Source organism: Podarcis filfolensis (genome assembly GCF_964270895.1).
Source record: "Podarcis filfolensis genome assembly, chromosome: 1".
In the NCBI taxonomy this organism is placed as follows: Eukaryota; Metazoa; Chordata; class Lepidosauria; order Squamata; family Lacertidae; genus Podarcis; species Podarcis filfolensis.
This window is the reverse complement of record NC_139604.1, coordinates 133,378,608-133,396,393: the sequence shown is the minus strand read 5'-3', so window position 1 is coordinate 133,396,393 and position 17,786 is coordinate 133,378,608. Positions and strand designations below refer to the sequence as shown.

Genomic DNA, 17,786 nt, shown 5'->3' with positions numbered 1-17,786 from the left:
CCTCTCTCCCAATTGCCCTTATTATTATTATTAATATGATTATTCTGTAATTAGCAAAAGAGTCTGGGTTTCGCTGTGTTGCCCAGGTAAGGCTGCAGCGGCTATTCACAGGCGCGGTCCCACTACTGATCGGCACGGGAGTTTTGACCTGCTCCGTCTCCGACCTGGGCCGGTTCACCCCTCCTTGGGCAACCTGGCGCGCCTCGGCTCCCCGGGGCTCGCCATATTGATGCCGAACTTAGTGCGGACACCCGATCGGCATAGCCCACAGCAGCCCCGAACTCCTGAGCTCAAGCGATCCGCCAGACTCAGCCTCCAGGAGTAGCTGGATTACAGGCACGCGCCACCGCGCCCGGCTGGGGAGAGGCAGGCAGCGCACGCTCTTGGCTCGGCGCGAAGTGACGTCAGGGGAGAGGGGCGGGGCTCGGGCGGGCGGGGCAGCGCAGGAGGACGCGGCGTCAGGGGGAGGGGCGGGGCCTGGGCGGGCGGGGCAGCGCAGGAGGACGCGGCGTCAGGGAGAGGGGCGGGGCCTGGACGGGCGCGGGGCACCACGGGAGAGGCTCTTCCTCCAGGCGCGCCGGGGGCAGAGAGAGAGGAAGAGAGGCTCTTGGCTTGGCGCGCCGTGACGTCAGGGGAGGGGGGCGGAGCCTGGGCGGGCGCGGGGCACGACGGGAGAGGCTCTTCCTCCGCCAGCGCGTGCGCAGTGGGGCGCGGCCTTTCTCTCCTCGCCCGGCGCCGAGCAAGATGGGGCACCAGCAGCTCTACTGGAGCCACCCGAGGAAGTTCGGCCAGGGATCCCGATCCTGGTGGGTGGAGGGCGGGGGGGGGAGAGGGGAGGAGGATGGGGGGGAGAAGGATTAGGAGGGGGGGCGGAAGGGGGAAGGGGGGAAGGAGGGAGCCCGCCGCCACGAGGCGCCTCAGGGAGGGAAAGAGAAGGAGGCCCCCTCCTCCTCCGGGGCTCTAGAATTCGGGGAGGGGGGGGAAGGGCAGCCAAGCCCATGGGGGGGTCTGAGGGGAGGGGGGTATAGGGAGTGGGGGTCCCTCCTGTCCCCTGCTGACCCCCAGGCCTCTTCCTCTCTTCCCCAGCCGCGTGCGAGGGAGGGAGCCCCGCCGCCATGAGGCGCCTCGGGGAGGGAAAAGAGAAGGAGGCCCCCCTCTTTGATGGGAGGGGGGAGTGGATAGCAGGGTCAGCCAAGCCCGGGGGGGGGGCTGAGGGGGCGCGTCCTCTGAGGGGAGGGGGATTCCCGTCCCCCCGTGGGAGGGGGGCTGAGGGGGTCCTCCTCCAAGTGGGGGAGGGGGCAGTACAGGGAGTGGGGGATCCCCCCAGCTGACCCCCAGGTCTCTCCCTCGTAGGAGGGGGTGCTTCCTCCGAGGGGGGGGGAGTACAGGGAGTGGGGGGTCCCTCCCGCCCTCCAGCTGACCCCCAGGCCTCTCTCTCCCCTCCCAGCCGCGTCTGCTCCAACCGCCACGGCCTGATCCGCAAGTACGGCCTCAACATGTGCCGCCAGTGCTTCCGCCAGTACGCCAAGGACATCGGCTTCATCAAGGTGAGATGGGGGGCAGGGAGGATGGGGGGGTTTCAGGGGTGGGGGTGAGGGCACTTCTCTAGGGAGAGAGGCCAGCAAGGCCCGTCAGCCCTGCTCCTTGCTCTTCCCTGAGCCTAAAAGGCAGGCAGAAGGGGCGAGGAGCCTGTGCTCCTTCCCAAGAGGAGAGCTGCCCCAGAGTAGAAAAGGGGGCCTCTTGGGTCCTGGCGGTCACAGGCCCAGAGGAAGAAGCCCCGGTTTGGGGGAACTCCAAGAGAAAGTCACACTAAAGGTCTTCACTCTTCTCTCTCCCACTTTTCAGCTGGATTAAACATCTGTTCACCTGCAGAGATGGCCTGAAGAGGACGGCAAACATGGAAGCTGCTTCAGCCGGATGAGACCCTCTTGCCGCTCATAAGATACTTTTGTGTACAGAAAAATAAAAAATAGGGACTTGTTTGCCCAGATTCTCAAACTCTGATGTGATGCTCGTGATTTGACAGTTCTATAGTCAGAGCAAATAGCGCTTGGGAAGGAGGAGAGGGCAGGGGCTGGATCCAGCACCCAGAAGGGGCCTTGTCATCTGCCTTGTCATCTTATGGCCCATATCCATGGTATGAGCTAGGATTTGTTCAAGAATCTGTACTTAATTTTCTCATCCCTATTTTTTGTTGAAATTACTTGCACAAATTAGATCCATACAGAAATATTACTCATTAACAGACAGGATCATAAAGACATTGGATCTCCACATACGCTGTTAATTTTTAAAGCAAATGGGTTTCTTTAAAAGCTTGATTCATGGTTTGGTTTATGTTCTCAAAATTAAAACAATTGATTAGTGGTCTCCATGCTTCACCTTTGAATTTGTTTTTAGGACACATAGCCTGACCAATTTCATGTTTTCCTTCACCCAGAAGGGGCCTTGTCAGCTGCCTGGTCATATCCATGGTATGAGTTAGGGGCCTAACTGAAGAGGAGTCTTAGTTACAGAGAGACTCCTCCGTTTCCTGATTCTTTTGTACCCTGTTGCTTTCATAACAACATAAAAGAGTCCTGCAGCTGGTTAGTGGCAGCATTCCTACCCTATCCTCACAGTGGGCAGACTGGCACCTATGGGAATCCTCTAAGCAGGACCTTCCTGCTGTTTCCAGCAAATTGAATTCAGAAGCATGGTGTCTCCGGCCCTCCTTTGTCCTCACTTCCTCTTGGGTTCTTCAGCAGGAGAGTTGCAATGCAGCATGAATGTCACCTCAGCAAGTTTATAAAATGTCAGGTTGGGCGCAGGACATACATTTCAAAGGTCTTGTTTTCTCCTGGCAGGGGTGGAAGTTGTCACCTTCTAATCAGCTTCACACTCTCATCTGAATGAAGGTTTAAATTCCCAAGTTTTTGTGCTTTGTATTTTAATTCTCTTTTAAAAAATAATTGCTGCCAATTTTACAAAGCAAATTTGTTGTATGATCTAAAGGGGTTTGTTGTGGGTGTTTTTACATCAAGAGGTTGGAACCACTTGCAGTTTCACTATACATAACATTCCCCACATGGGACTGCCATTTTGTGTGGCAAAGTTCCTTGACTGGCATGATTTCACCCTTCCTTTTTCAACCTTGTACCCCTCAGTTCCCAAAGGGTAGCCTGAGCATGCATGCCAGTTGACCATAGACCCACAGTGCTCAAGGCATCTACCAGCCTCAGCCTGTGAAGGAGCTAGAATTATAGGCCAGAGCCACTTTGCCCAGCTGGTTTATAGCTTCCAGACATAAATTTGAATCTTGGTAAGGTGATCTATGCAACAGCCAGTAGATGGCAGGAGACAGAGAGAGATTATACCCGCTATTCTGTGTATGTATATCTAGAATTTTTAAGCTCTGTGGAGTTGTAGACCTGCTGGTGCTCAAGGCAGCTAGGAAGCCATTTTCTCTAATGCAAGCTTGGGGGGAGTGAGTAACAAGAGAGGTAATTGGTTTGTTTTTTAAGTGCTTTTCTTTTGTGAACTGCCCTGGGATCTTTGGGGTGCTTTTGAGAGCCAATGTGGCCTAATGGTTGGAGAATCGGGCCGGGACTTGGGAGACCAGGGTTCAAATCCCCCACTCAGCTATGAACTTCACTAGGTGATCTCAGGGGCCGGTCATTGCTTTCTCTCAGCTTATCCTACCTCGCAGGGTGATTGTGCAGAATTAATAGGAGAGAGAACCATGCACACTGCCTAGAGCTTCTTGGAGGAAAAGGAGGGATATAAATGCAATAAATAAACAGGTAAATGATGGTTTGCTGCTGGGGATGGGCTTCAGTCTCCTAAGCTCTTTCTCTGATATCCAACACTTGAATTCAGCTTCTGAAAATAGTGCTCCACGCACTGCCTCTTCTAACATCTTCAGTTTGTGTCTGGCCAAGTAAAAATAGCTCCCTGTGCCAACTTTATGAATCACCTAGAAATAAAAGACTTTATCGGCTCCAAGCCATCCTTGCACCCTCCTCTCGCTGGGACCAGAGCTGGATTTAAAGGCAGAGCATCAAGTCAATGTAGCATCCAGGGGCTTCCCAAAAGCCATTAACGGAATATGCCACGGGAGGTTGCTTAAACAGCTGCAGACATGTGCAGGACTAGCCCATGATCAGGCAGGGGAGAAGAGCAGAGAATTCTGGCTTCTGGATCCATCCTCTTCTGACAGTAGTCTGACACTCCGACAGAAAGAAGCCCACAAGTTGGACCAGAACAGCAGCAAACCTCTCCTGACCCCTCTCAGCAACTCGCGTTCATGATCTCCTGCCTCTTGTTTCTGTGTGGATGTGATGCTGTGTGATACCAGCCATGCTAAAAATTACTGGGTGATATCCTATTAAGCCACCCATTCATTTCATTTCCACGGGCCCCATTTTGAGCATGATTGATGTCCGTAGAGTTGGGACCCCGAGAGTCATCTAGTCCAGCCCCCTGCAATGCAGGAATCACAGCTCAATAATCCTACATTGCCTTTGCTGTTGGGCGCAAGGCAATAAATTATGTTGATCATTTAAATGCCCTGCTGTCTCCCAAAGTTGCACGCCAAAAAATTTTAAGAGGAAAGAATTGTTAAGATAATAGAGGCAATAAACAGCATCAGAATACGAAACAGCAGGAGATCAGAGCAAAGGGTTGAGAGCAGGGGGAAAATTCCTCGCAGGCCAAAGAGGACTCTGCAAGGTTTTTAGCTGGGGCAGGCAATCAGAATAAAATACACTTTTTGACTACTGATTCAAAACCCTAAAATGCATTTTATATAACTGACTTTTAAATTTCTATTCTTTGCATATCCTTTTGTCGTAGTATTGCTATGGCCGCTGGCTGACGCAAATAAAGATTCATTCATTCATTCATTCACAAAGAGCAGCCGTGGAGACGTCTCCGATCTCTCCATTCTTCTCCATGGGAAGATTTCACTTCCGTTCCGCAGCGAAGGAAGGAAACGAGCCCGGAAGTTCAGCCCCAGACAAAAAAAATAATACAGTAAATCCTGCGGTGACTCTAGCCTTTTCCTATCTCTATGCGAAGCCGTGGATGGGGAAGGTTTGCTACTAAATAGCGCAGCAGCAGAGAAAGAGCCGGACCGGGAAGGAAGGGGGGGCACGTGCAGAGGTGAGATGCAGGAGATGCATTGCAAAGAGGGGGGGGGGGACAGAGGGTGGCCAGGTCCTTGCAGGACCCCCACCATTCAGCCCTTCTTGCAACCACCCCCCCCCCCGCATGTAAGATGCCAGCTGTGCAGCATCAGTGAATTTGTCTGGGGAGGGGGCGCTTTGCAACGATAGGGGAGGGATCTAGGCCCTTGGGAACCCCACTGGGGTGGGAAGGGAGGGGGGCAGAGACGGGTTGTTTCTCTGTCCAGCTAGCCCTGGCTATGGAGATGCCTGGGGAGGGGGGTTATTGGGTTCTTGTTTCTATTTTTATTATGCATTTTATGTTTTTATACTGTGATTTTATCTTGTGAACCACCCTAAGACCTATGGATATGGGGCGGTAAAGAAATGTAAATCGATTAAATAAGGTCAGGGCAGAGGGTGTGGGGTGTGTGTTTAGAAAGGCATCTCCATGAAGAGGGGCACGTTAGGGGTGGCCCTGACCCATGCATCTCATGCAGGTTGAGCAGGCCAGATGGGGAACCATTGACTTTACTTGGCAGAAAGCAGCTTTGAAGACTCCCAGAAGGACCCGCCCTCCATGCCAGGCAAAGGAGAGATAGCTCTGCACCCTTCTGTCACCCCCCCCCCCCCGGATCAGAGCCCTTGCTTTCCGGGAGACACATGCCCAGAACCCTAGTGGGAGCATCAATCTGCCCTTGCAGTCCTCAGCTGGAGAGGCAACAGCTGGTTGCTGTGGGTGGGCCTCTTCTTCATGATCTCATCTTCCTCATCTTATTCTGCCATAGCCAAGATTTTGAGGGATTTGAGCTGGAAGGTTTCTTCACCTTTCATCCACAGGAGACCTATCTGACCACTGCCATTCTCACCTCCTTTTCTCCTCTTTGATCCTCAGCGCCTCCTGAACCTGAGGATCCCAAGATGACAAATCTGGGTTTGGGGAATGGTTCACTTTCGAATTCACTCTGAGAGCTCAAACAGCAGAAAAGAGACTGTAGTTAGGTAAAATTCTGGCTGCATTTACAAAATAAATAGGCTGGTTTTTTAAAAAAATTGTTTGGGAACCCACTAAAACAGGCACAATGTCCATGTTATTTGCTGTATGGCCAGTTTGTTTAGAAATAAAAGGCATCTTCTGGAGGCTGACAGCTCCTTTGCTCCAATTCTGCCTTTCCTCTTCCTTGACAGGAGCTCAGCGCAGCTGTCCAGATTGCTGTCGGTTATTCCTGAGCTGCTGGAGTTATTGGCGAAGATGAAGATGGAGGAAGACGCCGCGACAGGATGCACCCCAGAGGAGGTGCCGGAGGGGGCAGGAAGTGACCAGAACACTGTAGAGTGCAAATCCAAGATGGAGGACAGAAGGCAGCCCCTGGAAGCTATGAGATCCATTCAGAAAGCAACTCCGCAGCCGGTGAAAGAGGAGCCGGAAGAGGGCTTCTCCCACCAGTGGGAATCCCAGTGGCAGGACTTTCTGAGGACGGTGGAGCCCCCTTGCCAGGGCCCAGAAGCCCAGCCGGAGGAGCCCACGCCGTGGGGCGACACAAAGGCCTTCCTGGCCTCTTTTGAGCAAGTGGCCACTGCCTGCCGCTGGCCCCGGGAGGAGTGGGTGGTGCGGCTCTTGCCGGCCCTCCGAGGAGAAGCCGAGTTGGCCTTTGGCTTGCTGGAGGACAGAGACCGGGAGGACTACGGGAAGGTGAAGGCGGCCCTCTTGCGCAGAGATGCCCTCGGCCGGGAGAGGCGGCGGCAGCACTTCCGGCGCTTTGGCTATGGGGAGGCCAAGGGGCCCCGGGCCGTCCACGGGAGGCTCCAGGAGCTGTGCCACCAGTGGCTGGCCGTCGAGAGGCACTCCAAGGAGCAGATCCTGGAGCTGCTGATCCTGGAGCAGTTCCTGACCGTCCTGCCGCCCGAGATCCAGGGCTGGGTGAGGGAACGGGGCCCCGAGACCTGCTCCCAGGCAGTGGCCCTGGCGGAGGACTTTCTGCTCAGGCAGCAAGGGGCCGAAGGAGACGGAAGCCAGGTGATTTCTTCGCAAAGTTCCTCTGCGGTGGGACTTAAGGATCTGGGTCCAGAAAGTGCACCCTCCAGGTCTAGTTTTTGGGTACAGCTGTGCCCACAGCCTGGCCTGGCCTGACCCTCACAGTTGCCCCACAGAGTAAATAACAGGACACCCAAAATCTAGATGCTCAAGTTTGCATTGCAATCCTATTTTCCCTTCCTTCCAATATAGGTAGGAAAGCCTTACTGGTTAATAATGATAATGATAATTTTATTATTTATATCCTGCCTATCTGAATGGCTTGCCCCAGCCTCTCTGGGTGGCTTCAAACATATATAAAGGTAAAGGGACCCCTGACCATTAGGTCCAGTCGTGGCCGACTCTGGGGTTGCGGCGCTCATCTCGCTTTATTGGCCGAGGGAGCCGGCGTACAGCTTCCGGGTCATGTGGCCAGCATGACTAAGCCGCTTCTGGCGAACCAGAGCAGCGCACAGAAACGCCGTTTACCATCCCGTCAGAGCGGTACCTATTTATCTACTTGCACTTTGAGGTGCTTTCGAACTGCTAGGTTGGCAGGAGCAGGGACCGAGCAACGGGAGCTCACCCCATCACGGAGATTCGAACTGCTGACCTTCTGATCGGCAAGTCCTAGGCTCTGTGGTTTAACCCACAGCGCCACCTGCTTCCCTTCAAACATATATAAAGACATAATAAAACATCAAACACCAAAAACTTCCCAATGCAGGGCTGCCTTCAGATTTTCTTCTAAAGGTTATATAGTTACTCATCTCCTTGACACCTGATGGGAGGGCGTTCCACAGGTGGGTGCCACTACCGAGAAGGCCCTCTGTAAATAATTGTTGCGCCTTTTCCTCCAAGGAGTTCCAGGCAGCGTACATGGCTCTGCTCCTCATTAATCCCCACACCAACCCCCTTGCGAGGTAGATCAGGCTGGGAGGCAGGGGCTGGCCCCTCAAGGTCACCCAGGGAGCTTCCTGGCTGAGTGGGGATTTGAACCCCAGTCACTGAGGTCATAGTCTGACACTCTAACCACTACACCACCCTGGCTTTACGATCAGCCATGGTCGCCAACCTTTTTGGGACTGGTGGGCACATTTTGAATGTTGATAAAGTGCTGTGGGCTTCCACGGGGAGCGTGGTGTGGCATAATGCAAAATTAAGAAAAAATATAGTCGTTGCTCCTTCTCTCACCCACAATCTTACACTTGCCATGCAAAGTCACCCAGGTTTTGCTGGTCCTGACTGTGGGCATCACACAATATTGATTTCACACACCCATGCAGCATGTGAAGACCGCTAACAAGCATTAGCCTCTCTCACACACACACACTCATACATATATTGTACCTCTGTCTCTCTCGCACACTCCTCCCTCTCTCTGCCCAAGTGCATCTCTCTCAGTCGCACCCGCAGAGCAGGCTGGAGAAACCCATCACCCCATTGAATCTCTTACAGATTCACAGGGGTTGCCAACCTGTTGCCCAGAGAGGCCTCTGCATTAGCTAGAAGATGCATCCACTGAGGGTCCTGCTCTTCCCTCTGTGGCCTCCACCTGGCCAGTTGCCCTAGGCAGAAAGCCTCCAGGAGCGCCTTCGCTCTGTCCTGCTGGAGCTCCCCTCCAGCTGGGGGGCAGTTGCTGTGGGTGGGCGACAATCAGACATGGAGACAGGCAGCCTGTATCTGAGCCCCCAACGTGGCCGTGGGGCTGCTAGGTCGAGACTGGCATAGCGAAGTGGGCCTCGGGGTCCAGGGGGTCCCTGTTCTGAAAGGCTTCCTTGCTGCTCTTGCAGGTGGCCTTTGAGGTGGTGGCTGTGAATTTCTCCGAGGTAGAAACTGCTCCTGCTGGTGGGGAGCAGGAGGGGCCCCTGTGCGCTGAAACAAAGCAGGAGGAGGAGGAGGACCAGGAAGCCAGCAAGTTGGGTAAGAGGGGGGTGCCTTGCGCCCGAGTTCCTGCTGGTCTGAGTTCCTCGTTTCTCTGCAGAAAAGCTCAGGAGATGCTCTTGCCATTAGAATATCCAGGCTCTTTGGGGTTTCTAAGGGTGGGAGGCGGGGGCAGTGCCCTGAAAAAACACTCTCTCGATGCAATTTGTATTTCTCTCTGGTGGCTCCCATTGTTATCCTCACCAATGCATTAATTGCTGGTGTAATAATAATAATAATAATAATAATAATAATAATAATAATAATAATTTATTTATACCCCGCCCATCTGGCTTGGCTTCCCCAGCCACTCTGGGCGGCTTCCACCAAAATATTAAAATACCGTAATGCATCAAACATTAAAAGCTTCCCTAAACAGGGCTGCCTTCAAAACTGCAAACAGATCTATTTAAAACAAAGCAAGCCCAATACAAAGAAGGAGGCGTTCTGGCAGAGATTCGTTCATTCATTCACTGGGAAAGCCTGTAGGAACAAATATATCTTCAATTGTGCAGATAGTTGGTGCCTGTCGTATCTCAGCAGGAAAGCTACTCCACAGAACAGGAGCAGCCATACTTGAAGCCCTGCTCTGAGTAACTGGGGGGCAGGTAACTTAATTGCAGGATGGTACATACCTCAGGCGTACTGCGGCAAACGTCATTAAACCAAACGTCCAGCAGTTATTTAGGTAAAAAAACCTAAAGATTCCTTGGGCCTCTCTCAACTCTTTTCTGTGAGCTTGCTAATGCTGTTCCCCCTACTGAATGGGTCATGTTATTGTTGGTTTGCTTATTAAATTTGTATATCACTCCCCCCCAAGGAGCTCAAAGTGGCATACGCTGTTATCTTCTCCCCCATTTAATCCCAACAACCATGTGAGCTGGGTTAGGCTGAGAGTGAATGACTGGTCCAATATCACCCAGTGAGCTTCATGGCCCAGTGGGGTGGAAAATTTGAACCCTGGTCTCCCAGGTCCTTTGCCCCATCACGCTAACCATTACACCACACTGCCTCCCCCTAATGTTCTGAATCTCCACCCTTTATTTCCCCTGCTTTAAAACTCTAGTTTCTTTTCTCTAGCGAAGGGAAAGAGTCATTTGGGATTCTCTCATTTCTTACGCAGGCAAAGAATGGATGGCCGAACACGAGAGGGAGACGTTCACAGCGGAAGATTCGGGCCGAGCAGGGGTGTCCCTGTGGAAAGCGGAAGAGGTGGTTCCCCAGTGCCGCTTCCAGGAAAATGCTGCCGCCAGTCAGGAGAGGCCTGAGTGCCAGCTGAGGACCGACCCCGGAGGGGATGGAGAGGCATCTGTACCTTTTGGGGGAGATTACACAGCCCTCATTGTGACCACCGTCCAGGCAGGAGTGGACACAGGGAAGAAGCGGAATACCTGCCGAGCTTACGGGAAAAGCTTCGGCCCGGGTTCCAGCGTGCTCAAGAGCCGCCGAGCGGGAGCCAAAGCCCACAAATGCCAGGTCTGTGGGAAGTTCTTCCTTTCCGGCTCCAAGCTCATCATCCACCAGAGGACCCACACGGGGGAGAAGCCCTACGAATGCTCGTCTTGTGGGAAGACGTTCAGGTCCAGCTCGGTCCTGTACCGTCACCAGAGGATCCACACGGGAGAGAAGCCTCACAAGTGCCCCGTCTGCGGTAGGAGGTTTGGCAGCAACTCCAACCTCAATCGGCACCAGAGGATCCACACCGGGGAGAAGCCGTACGAGTGCGCGGAATGCGGGAAGAGCTTCATCCAGAGGGCCAACTTGAATAAGCACCACAAAATCCACCAGGGGGACGGGAGAAGCCGGGAGGGTTTCAGCACGAGCTGAAAGCGCAAAGTGGGTGTAAATTGTGTGCACACAGGAGGAAACCGCTTAAGAGACCGGATCGTGCAGCGACACTTTTCAGAGGAATATTTCAGAAAGGGACACAGAAATTCCTGTGTTGCAGCGGGTTGGGCTGGATGACCCTAAGGGTCCCTTCCTACAATTCTGATTCCCCAAATTCCAGAAATCCCAGAGGACTTTTTGGAATTGCTCCCTGTTCTGGGTGCATTGATGAGGTGTAAGGTACCGTGGGGTGAGGGGGGCACTACTGTGAGTGCGCTGGCTGCTCCCCATCATTCGCTCACAGATGCTGAGCGCTTGGGAACGACCCTGGCAAGAGTGCTGTTGCCTTTTGCATGAAGACATCCGGTTGCACTGGCTCCCTATGAAGTGAGGCCTTGCTCTGAGCCCAAGGCAAGATTGTGGACTGTATTGTATGTTATGTGAAAAAAAGGAGGAGACAAATGTAAACACAAAATAATTTCAGTTGCATTCCTTCTTCTTTAAAAACTCCCCTTGCTTTTTCTTCTTCTTTTTTAATACTGCCTTTCCTCAAAATCTCAGCCGAGGCCGCTTATAGTTTAAACGTGTCCCTTTCATGTTGAGCTAAGGAGAGAGAATGGCACCAATAACATGAAGAGCGCAACAGGCAAAGCCAGCGGTCAGTGCAATTGCAGTGGAGCAAATTCAATGTTTTTATCAGTTAGGCAGAGAAAGGGCCTTAGCTCAGTGAGAAAGCATGTACTTGGCATGTAGAAGGAGCCAAGTTCAGTCCCCAATGGCATCTCCAGGGAGGGCTGGAGAAGACCCTCTCTGAAATCGCGGGGGGAGATGACACCGAACTAGTATCTGACTCTACCAGGCAGCTTTCTGGATGTGAAGTTGAGCATTCTGTTGACAGGAATCTCCCAAGGTTGCTTGGAGAGGCAGAAGGTTGTGCATTTATTTAGCTATTTATTTTTGTGTCCAACCAATTGATTCTCAGAGTATCCATCCCATTGAAATTAATAGACTTAAGTACGGTAGGTCCATTAATTTCTATGGGATGTATTCAGCATAACTAAGGAGATCGCTCACTCCAGTAGCATTTCTGTTTGCCTGATGGGATGATCTCTCCTCCCTACCACCACCCCAGCCAGTTTTTGGGGTGGGGGCAGGAAGAAAAGTCCCATTGCACTCTCTGATGGGAATTAACTTCCCAGGGGGCACCTGGGGGGCCAGAGCTCAAGAGGGTGATGGATTAGATCTAGAACCTTAAGTCACTAGGTGGACTGTGGGTTGCCTCCTACAAAACAGCTGATTCTTCTCCAGAAGGGGCATTTTCATTGGTCCAGCACAAACTGAGTGATCCCATCTCTGGAGCAAAGGCACCAACAAAGCCCAGGTAAATGAACCCGGAATGGAACCACTGACCATTTTATTTTAATGGGAATTAGTTGAAATGACTGGTTTACGTATTTGTTTTCTCCAAAGAAGGACTTCAAATTCCCCAAACTTGACCAGCTCTCATACCTGGAAGAAGAGGATGTTGCAATTGTCTGTGGCCTGGACGATGGAGAGAAATTTTCAGGTAGCTCTTTCAATGGATCCTTTGATGATCTGAGAATGCAGAGAGGTTACTGAATCCTCCATTATGATACACCCAAAATAGGATGCTGACATGGACGTAGCCAGGAATTTTAAAAACCAAGTTATCTGCAACACAATTGGTCAGTTAAGTATTTTATTTACTTGATTGGGGGGGGCGCAGCTACCCCCTCTGCCCCCTCCTGGCTATGTCCATGACCCATGGCACCCTGAGATGCATGTACAGGCTAGTTAAGAGTCTGGTGAGTCACTGGGTACAAGAGTTAGGAGCAATCCTTTTAAAGGAGAATCCAAGGGCAAGAGGATAGATAGACAGATCCACAGCTTGCTGCCTAGAAGAGCATCATTCGGGAAATGCTGTGAATCGCCCCCTTTTGATGGCAGGAATGCTCAGGCCAAGACAACTCACCAACACACATAATTTAGAAGTGAACTGATTGTTTCTTTCCCCCTTGGGCTCTGACTGGGTTTCTCTCTTTATTCCAGCAGGTGGTGAAGGGAAGACCAGAAATGAGGGGAAACCGGATAGCATCTCATTAGAAAGAGGCAAGCCCGAGGAAATAAAGGGAGTTTTTGCTTCCAAGATGGAACAATGAAGCAAGGGGCAAACTAGATCAGAAAGAGGATACCACAAGTGGGGATAGTGAATGTTGGGCACTTGTTGTGCTCAGGTGCTGCTTGCAGGTTTCCCACTGAGGAATCTCATTGCGAGAACAGGATGCTGGACTAGATGGGGCCCCCGGTCAGATCCAGCAGGGCTTCCGTTTTTTTATACTGATTTGGGTTTAGATGAATTTAGGGATGAACTTTTTTGTTTATCAGTAGTTAAGGTTGTGTTTCCAAGCCTTTTTTACTTGTAAACTAGGAGCGTCTGATGCTGTTTTAAAGATAAGGATCCTATTACCTAGTAACATCTGTATATAACTATGTAATTATCACTGTTTTTACTCTTACTGATTAGGTTGTGTGTTTTCCTCTTCTATATTCCCAGCTATAAACTAGAATAAACACACTTTCATTCTAAATTACAAAGAGAACAATTTCTTTAAAGTGAGATTGAACACATATTTGAGCATTTATATTTGGACCATCTCACTTGCTCCTGCTCATTCCAACTTAAAGTGGGTTTCCAAAAACAGTCTACTTTTCTGAGCCATTCTATACAAGATCGTTTTTGGAACAGTAGATGCCGGGAATATTCCACTTGCAGAGAATGTTTTCTACAAATCCATTTTGTTTAATGGGAGCCATGTGATACTCTATATAGCTAAGCCATGTAGCTTGGGAACATTGTCAAAAGACCCCAGTAAAGTCCTGCTCTGCTTAAACAGTTGTAAGATACAACCCCTATGGCCTACAAAACAAATAATGAGGAGTGTGGGTTTGGTCATAACAATAAAAAGAACTTTATACATGTGGGGGAGTATATTATTTGGAAGATGTGTGTATCTGAAGAAGTGTGCATGCACACGAAAGCTCATAGCAATAACAAACTTAGTTGGTCTCTAAGGTGCTACTGGAAGGATTTTTTTTTATTTTATTTGGAAGATGGTTGATATAATCCAGCTGGTTTTGCATTTTTCACCATGTAAAAATACGCAAAGTATGTTTATTCCTAACTTTTCTGTATCATTTTAATATTACTATGTCTGCTGCAAAAGGGAGCATGCTTATTATTTATTATAAATGGGCATATAATGGAAGGCTTACTTTTGAAAAATATTGGATGCCATCAAAGGAAACCATTTTTAAAAAGTGGCTCCTAGAAGGAAAACATGAAATTGGTCAGGCTATGTATCCTAAAAACAATTTCAAAGGTGAAGAATGGAGACTGATAATCAATTGTTTTAATTGTAGAGAACATAAACCAAACCATGAATAAAGTTTTTTAAGAAACCCCATTTGCTTTAAAAATTAAGAGCGTACGTGGAGATCCAAAGTAGAGATTCTTGAATAATACTTGCTCATACCATGGATGTGGGCCATAAGATGACAAGGCCCCTTCTGGGTGCTGGATCCAGCCCCTGCCATCTCCTCCTTCCCAAGCGCTATTTGCTCTGACTATAGAAATGTGTCAAATCATGAGCATCACACCAGAGTTTGAGAATCTGGGCAAACAAGTCCCTATTTTTTATTTTTCTGTACACAAAAGCATCTTATGAGCGGCAAGAGGGTCTCATCCGGCCGAAGCAGCTTCCATGTTTGCCGTCCTCTTCAGGCCATCTCTGCGGGTGGACAGATGTTTAATCCAGCTGAAAAGTGGGAGAGAGAAGAGCGAAGACCTTTAGTGTGACTTTCTCTTGGAGTTCCCCCAAACCGGGGCTTCTTCCTCTGGGCCTGTGACTGCCAGGACCCAGAGGCCCCCTTTTCTACTCTGGGGCAGCTCTCCTCTTGGGAAGGAGCACAGGCTCCTCGCCCCTTCTGCCTGCCTTTTAGGCTCAGGGAAGAGCAAAGAGCAGGGCTGGCGGCCCTCGCTGGCCTCTCTCCCTAGAGAAGCGCCCCCCCGTCCCCCTCCATCCTCCCTGCCCCCCATCTCACCTTGATGAAGCCGATGTCCTTGGCGTACTGGCGGAAGCACTGGCGGCACATGTTGAGCCCGTACTTGCGGATGAGGCCGTGGCGGTTGGAGCAGACGCGGCTGGGGGAGAGAGAGGCCTGGGGGTCAGCTGGAGGGTGGGAGGGACGGGGACCCCTCTTTCCCTCCCCCCCCATGGTGGGGAATGGGGAGAGAAAGAGAGAGGCCCGTGGGTCAGGGGACCCCCCACTCTCTATATTCCCCGCTCTTCCCCTCAGACGCTTCAGTCCCCCTCGGAGGGGGGGGCCTCCCTCTCTCTCCCTCCCCGAGGCGCCTCATGGCGGCGTTGCTCCTTCCCTCCCTCCTTCCCTCTTCCGCCCCCCCCCTCCTAATCCTTCTCGCCCCCCCGCTCCCTCTCCCCTCTCCCCCCCCGCCCGCCACCCACCAGGATCGGGATCCCTGGCCGAACTTCCTCGGGTGGCTCCAGTAGAGCTGCTGGTGCCCCATCTTGCTCGGCGCCGGGCGAGGAGGGAAAGGCCGCGCCCCACTGCGCACGCGCGCGCGGAGGAAGAGCCTCTCCCGTCGTGCCCCGCGCCGGCCCAGGCCCCGCCCCCTCCCCTGACGTCACTTCGCGCCGAGCCAAGAGCCTCTCTTCCCCCTCTCTGCAGCCGGCGCGCCTGGAGGAAGAGCCTCTCCCGTGGTGCCCCGCGCCCGCCCAGGCCCCGCCCCTCTCCCTGACGCCGCGTCCTCCTGCGCTGCCCCGCCTGCCCAGGCCCCGCCCCTCTCCCCTGACGTCACTCCGCGCCGAGCCAAGAGCGTGCGCTGCCTGCCTCTCCCCAGCCGGGCGCGGTGGCGCGTGCCTGTAATCCAGCTACTCCTGGAGGCTGAGTCTGGCGGATCGCTTGAGCTCAGGAGTTCGGGGCTGCTGTGGGCTATGCCGATCGGGTGTCCGCACTAAGTTCGGCATCAATATGGCGAGCCCCGGGGAGCCGAGGCGCGCCAGGTTGCCCAAGGAGGGGTGAACCGGCCCAGGTCGGAGACGGAGCAGGTCAAAACTCCCGTGCCGATCAGTAGTGGGACCGCGCCTGTGAATAGCCGCTGCAGCCTTACCTGGGCAACACAGCGAAACCCAGACTCTTTTGCTAATTACAGAATAATCATATTAATAATAATAATAAGGGCAATTGGGAGAGAGGGGCGCTGCAGCCTTACCTGGGCAACACAGCGAAACCCAGACTCTTTTGCTGCTGCATTTGAAGGCAACAAAATAATCATCATCATCATCATCATCATCATCATAATAATGCATTGGTCTATTAAGTGCAATTCGGAGAGAGGCGCTGCAGCCTTACCTGGGCAACACAGCCAAACCCAGACTCTTTTGCTGCCGGATTTCAGAAAAGAATAATCATATTAATAATAATAATAAGAAGAATATTGTTATTAATAAGGGCAATTGGGAAACAGAGGCGCTGCAGCCTCGCCGGGGCAACACAGCCAAACCCAGACTCTTTTGCTGATCATTAGAGAAGAATCATATTAACAATAATAAGGGCAATCGGGAGAAAGAGAGAGGGGCGCTGTAGCCTCGCCGGGGCAACACAGCCAAACCCAGACTCTTTTGCTGATCATTAGAGAAGAATCATAATATTCATAATAATAATGCATTGGTCTATTAAGTGCAATTCGGAGAGAGGCGCTGCAGCCTTACCTGGGGAACACAGCGAAACCCAGACTCTTTTGCTGATTGGAATAGCAATAATAATAATATTGATAGGGCAACTCGGAGAGAGGGAGAGAGGGGCGCTGCAGCCTCGCCGGGGCAACACAGCCAAACCCAGGCTCTTTTGCTAATTAGAGTATAATAATATTAATAATAATAAGGGCAATCGGGAGAAAGAGGCGCTGCAGCCTTACCTGGGCAACACAGCCAAACCCATACTCTTTTGATGATAATTAGAGAAGAATCATATTAATAATAATAATAATAAAGCATTGCTCTATTAAGTGCAATTGGGAGAGAGACGTTGCAGCCTCACCTGGGGAACCCAGACTCTTTTTCTGAATTTAATGCAACAAAATAATAATCATAATCATAAAGCATTGGTCTATTAAGTGCAATTGGGAGAGAGGCGCTGCAGAAAGAACAATATTAAATGCCTTTATTCCACAAGGGCGAAACATGAGATTCCATCCAGGGAACTCGTCGCCGGGATCAGACAGAGGGTCCCTGGCCGCTTGCAGGAATCGCTCCGCCCGCAGGAACAGCGACGGGCCCCGTAGACCCGGAGATGGCGGGGAGGGAGCGGGCTGGGGACTGCGGGCCGGGAAAGGGAGTTGGGCGGCGGCTCGCCAGCCCCTTCTCCCCCCGCTGGGCTGCATTTCTGCAAAGAACTTCTCCCAATGGGCTCCTGCGCTGCGCGACCGCCTCCTCCTGGCCAGAGCGAAGAAGTGCTTCTCAGGCCGCGCGCACTTCCCCACGCGGCCAGCAGGGGTCAGCGCAGCAGCGCACCCGGACCGGTGGGAAGAAAGATGCTTTTAGGATCTTTTAGCTGCGGAAACAGATAAGCCCTTCTAGAAGTGGAACCACAGGGTAAATGAGCAAGCTCCTCTTTATTTGGAAATGGGGGAAAATGTGATGCCCCACAATGTATATTCCGATTCCCAGATACGGTCCATTGAAGCTGTCCCTAAACTGGTTTGGGACTACAAGTCCCATCACCCCTGATCATCACCCTTGCACAACACAAAACACTGTTCTGTAGGTTCTGTTTTATTT

General features: G+C 51.8%; 3 protein-coding genes across 9 annotated transcripts; 2 read left to right on the top strand and 1 right to left on the bottom strand.

The window, feature by feature from the left end:
* The first annotated feature begins 558 nt into the window (after positions 1-558).
* Positions 559-1,998, top strand: LOC310766165 (small ribosomal subunit protein uS14). Its single transcript, XM_083622196.1, has 3 exons — positions 559-806; positions 1,448-1,547; positions 1,846-1,998. The coding sequence occupies exons 1-3, from the start codon at positions 745-747 to the stop codon at positions 1,852-1,854; spliced, it is 171 nt and encodes a 56-aa protein (XP_083478322.1). The 5' UTR covers positions 559-744; the 3' UTR covers positions 1,855-1,998.
* Positions 1,999-4,987: 2,989 nt separating this feature from the next.
* Positions 4,988-13,262, top strand: LOC310763394 (uncharacterized protein). 7 transcript variants are annotated; one of them, XM_083615476.1, is made up of 6 exons: positions 4,988-5,142; positions 6,333-7,161; positions 8,952-9,081; positions 10,205-12,070; positions 12,150-12,475; positions 12,979-13,262. In XM_083615476.1, the coding sequence occupies exons 2-4, from the start codon at positions 6,397-6,399 to the stop codon at positions 10,906-10,908; spliced, it is 1,599 nt and encodes a 532-aa protein (XP_083471602.1). In that variant the 5' UTR covers positions 4,988-5,142; positions 6,333-6,396; the 3' UTR covers positions 10,909-12,070; positions 12,150-12,475; positions 12,979-13,262. The 7 variants fall into 7 exon arrangements, with proteins under 7 accessions (XP_083471602.1, XP_083471607.1, XP_083471605.1 ...); XM_083615481.1 differs by having other exon boundaries at positions 10,205-12,289; positions 12,382-12,475; positions 12,982-13,262; XM_083615479.1 differs by having other exon boundaries at positions 10,205-12,289; positions 12,382-12,475.
* Positions 13,263-14,591: 1,329 nt separating this feature from the next.
* RPS29 (ribosomal protein S29) lies at positions 14,592-15,696 on the bottom strand. The gene is made up of 3 exons (XM_083622185.1): positions 15,453-15,696; positions 15,031-15,130; positions 14,592-14,744 (listed from the first exon to the last, which is right to left on the bottom strand). Exons 1-3 carry the CDS (start codon positions 15,512-15,514, stop codon positions 14,736-14,738), a joined length of 171 nt encoding a protein of 56 aa, XP_083478311.1. The 5' UTR covers positions 15,515-15,696; the 3' UTR covers positions 14,592-14,735.
* Positions 15,697-17,786: the final 2,090 nt, after the last annotated feature.

What these genes read in the sequence shown, in the direction of transcription:
- LOC310766165 (XM_083622196.1), top strand. Translation starts at nt 745, where the DNA reads ATGGGGCACCAGCAGCTCTACTGGAGCCACCCGAGGAAGTTCGGCCAG. An exon ending in GGCCAGGGATCCCGATCCTG is followed by an intron (nt 807 to 1,447) that starts GTGGGTGGAGGG and finishes CTCCCCTCCCAG; the next exon opens with CCGCGTCTGCTCCAACCGCC.
- LOC310763394 (XM_083615476.1), top strand. Translation starts at nt 6,397, where the DNA reads ATGAAGATGGAGGAAGACGCCGCGACAGGATGCACCCCAGAGGAGGTG. An exon ending in CCGAAGGAGACGGAAGCCAG is followed by an intron (nt 7,162 to 8,951) that starts GTGATTTCTTCG and finishes CTGCTCTTGCAG; the next exon opens with GTGGCCTTTGAGGTGGTGGC. An exon ending in CCAGGAAGCCAGCAAGTTGG is followed by an intron (nt 9,082 to 10,204) that starts GTAAGAGGGGGG and finishes TTTCTTACGCAG; the next exon opens with GCAAAGAATGGATGGCCGAA.
- RPS29 (XM_083622185.1), bottom strand. Translation starts at nt 15,514, where the DNA reads ATGGGGCACCAGCAGCTCTACTGGAGCCACCCGAGGAAGTTCGGCCAG. An exon ending in GGCCAGGGATCCCGATCCTG is followed by an intron (nt 15,131 to 15,452) that starts GTGGGTGGCGGG and finishes TCTCTCCCCCAG; the next exon opens with CCGCGTCTGCTCCAACCGCC.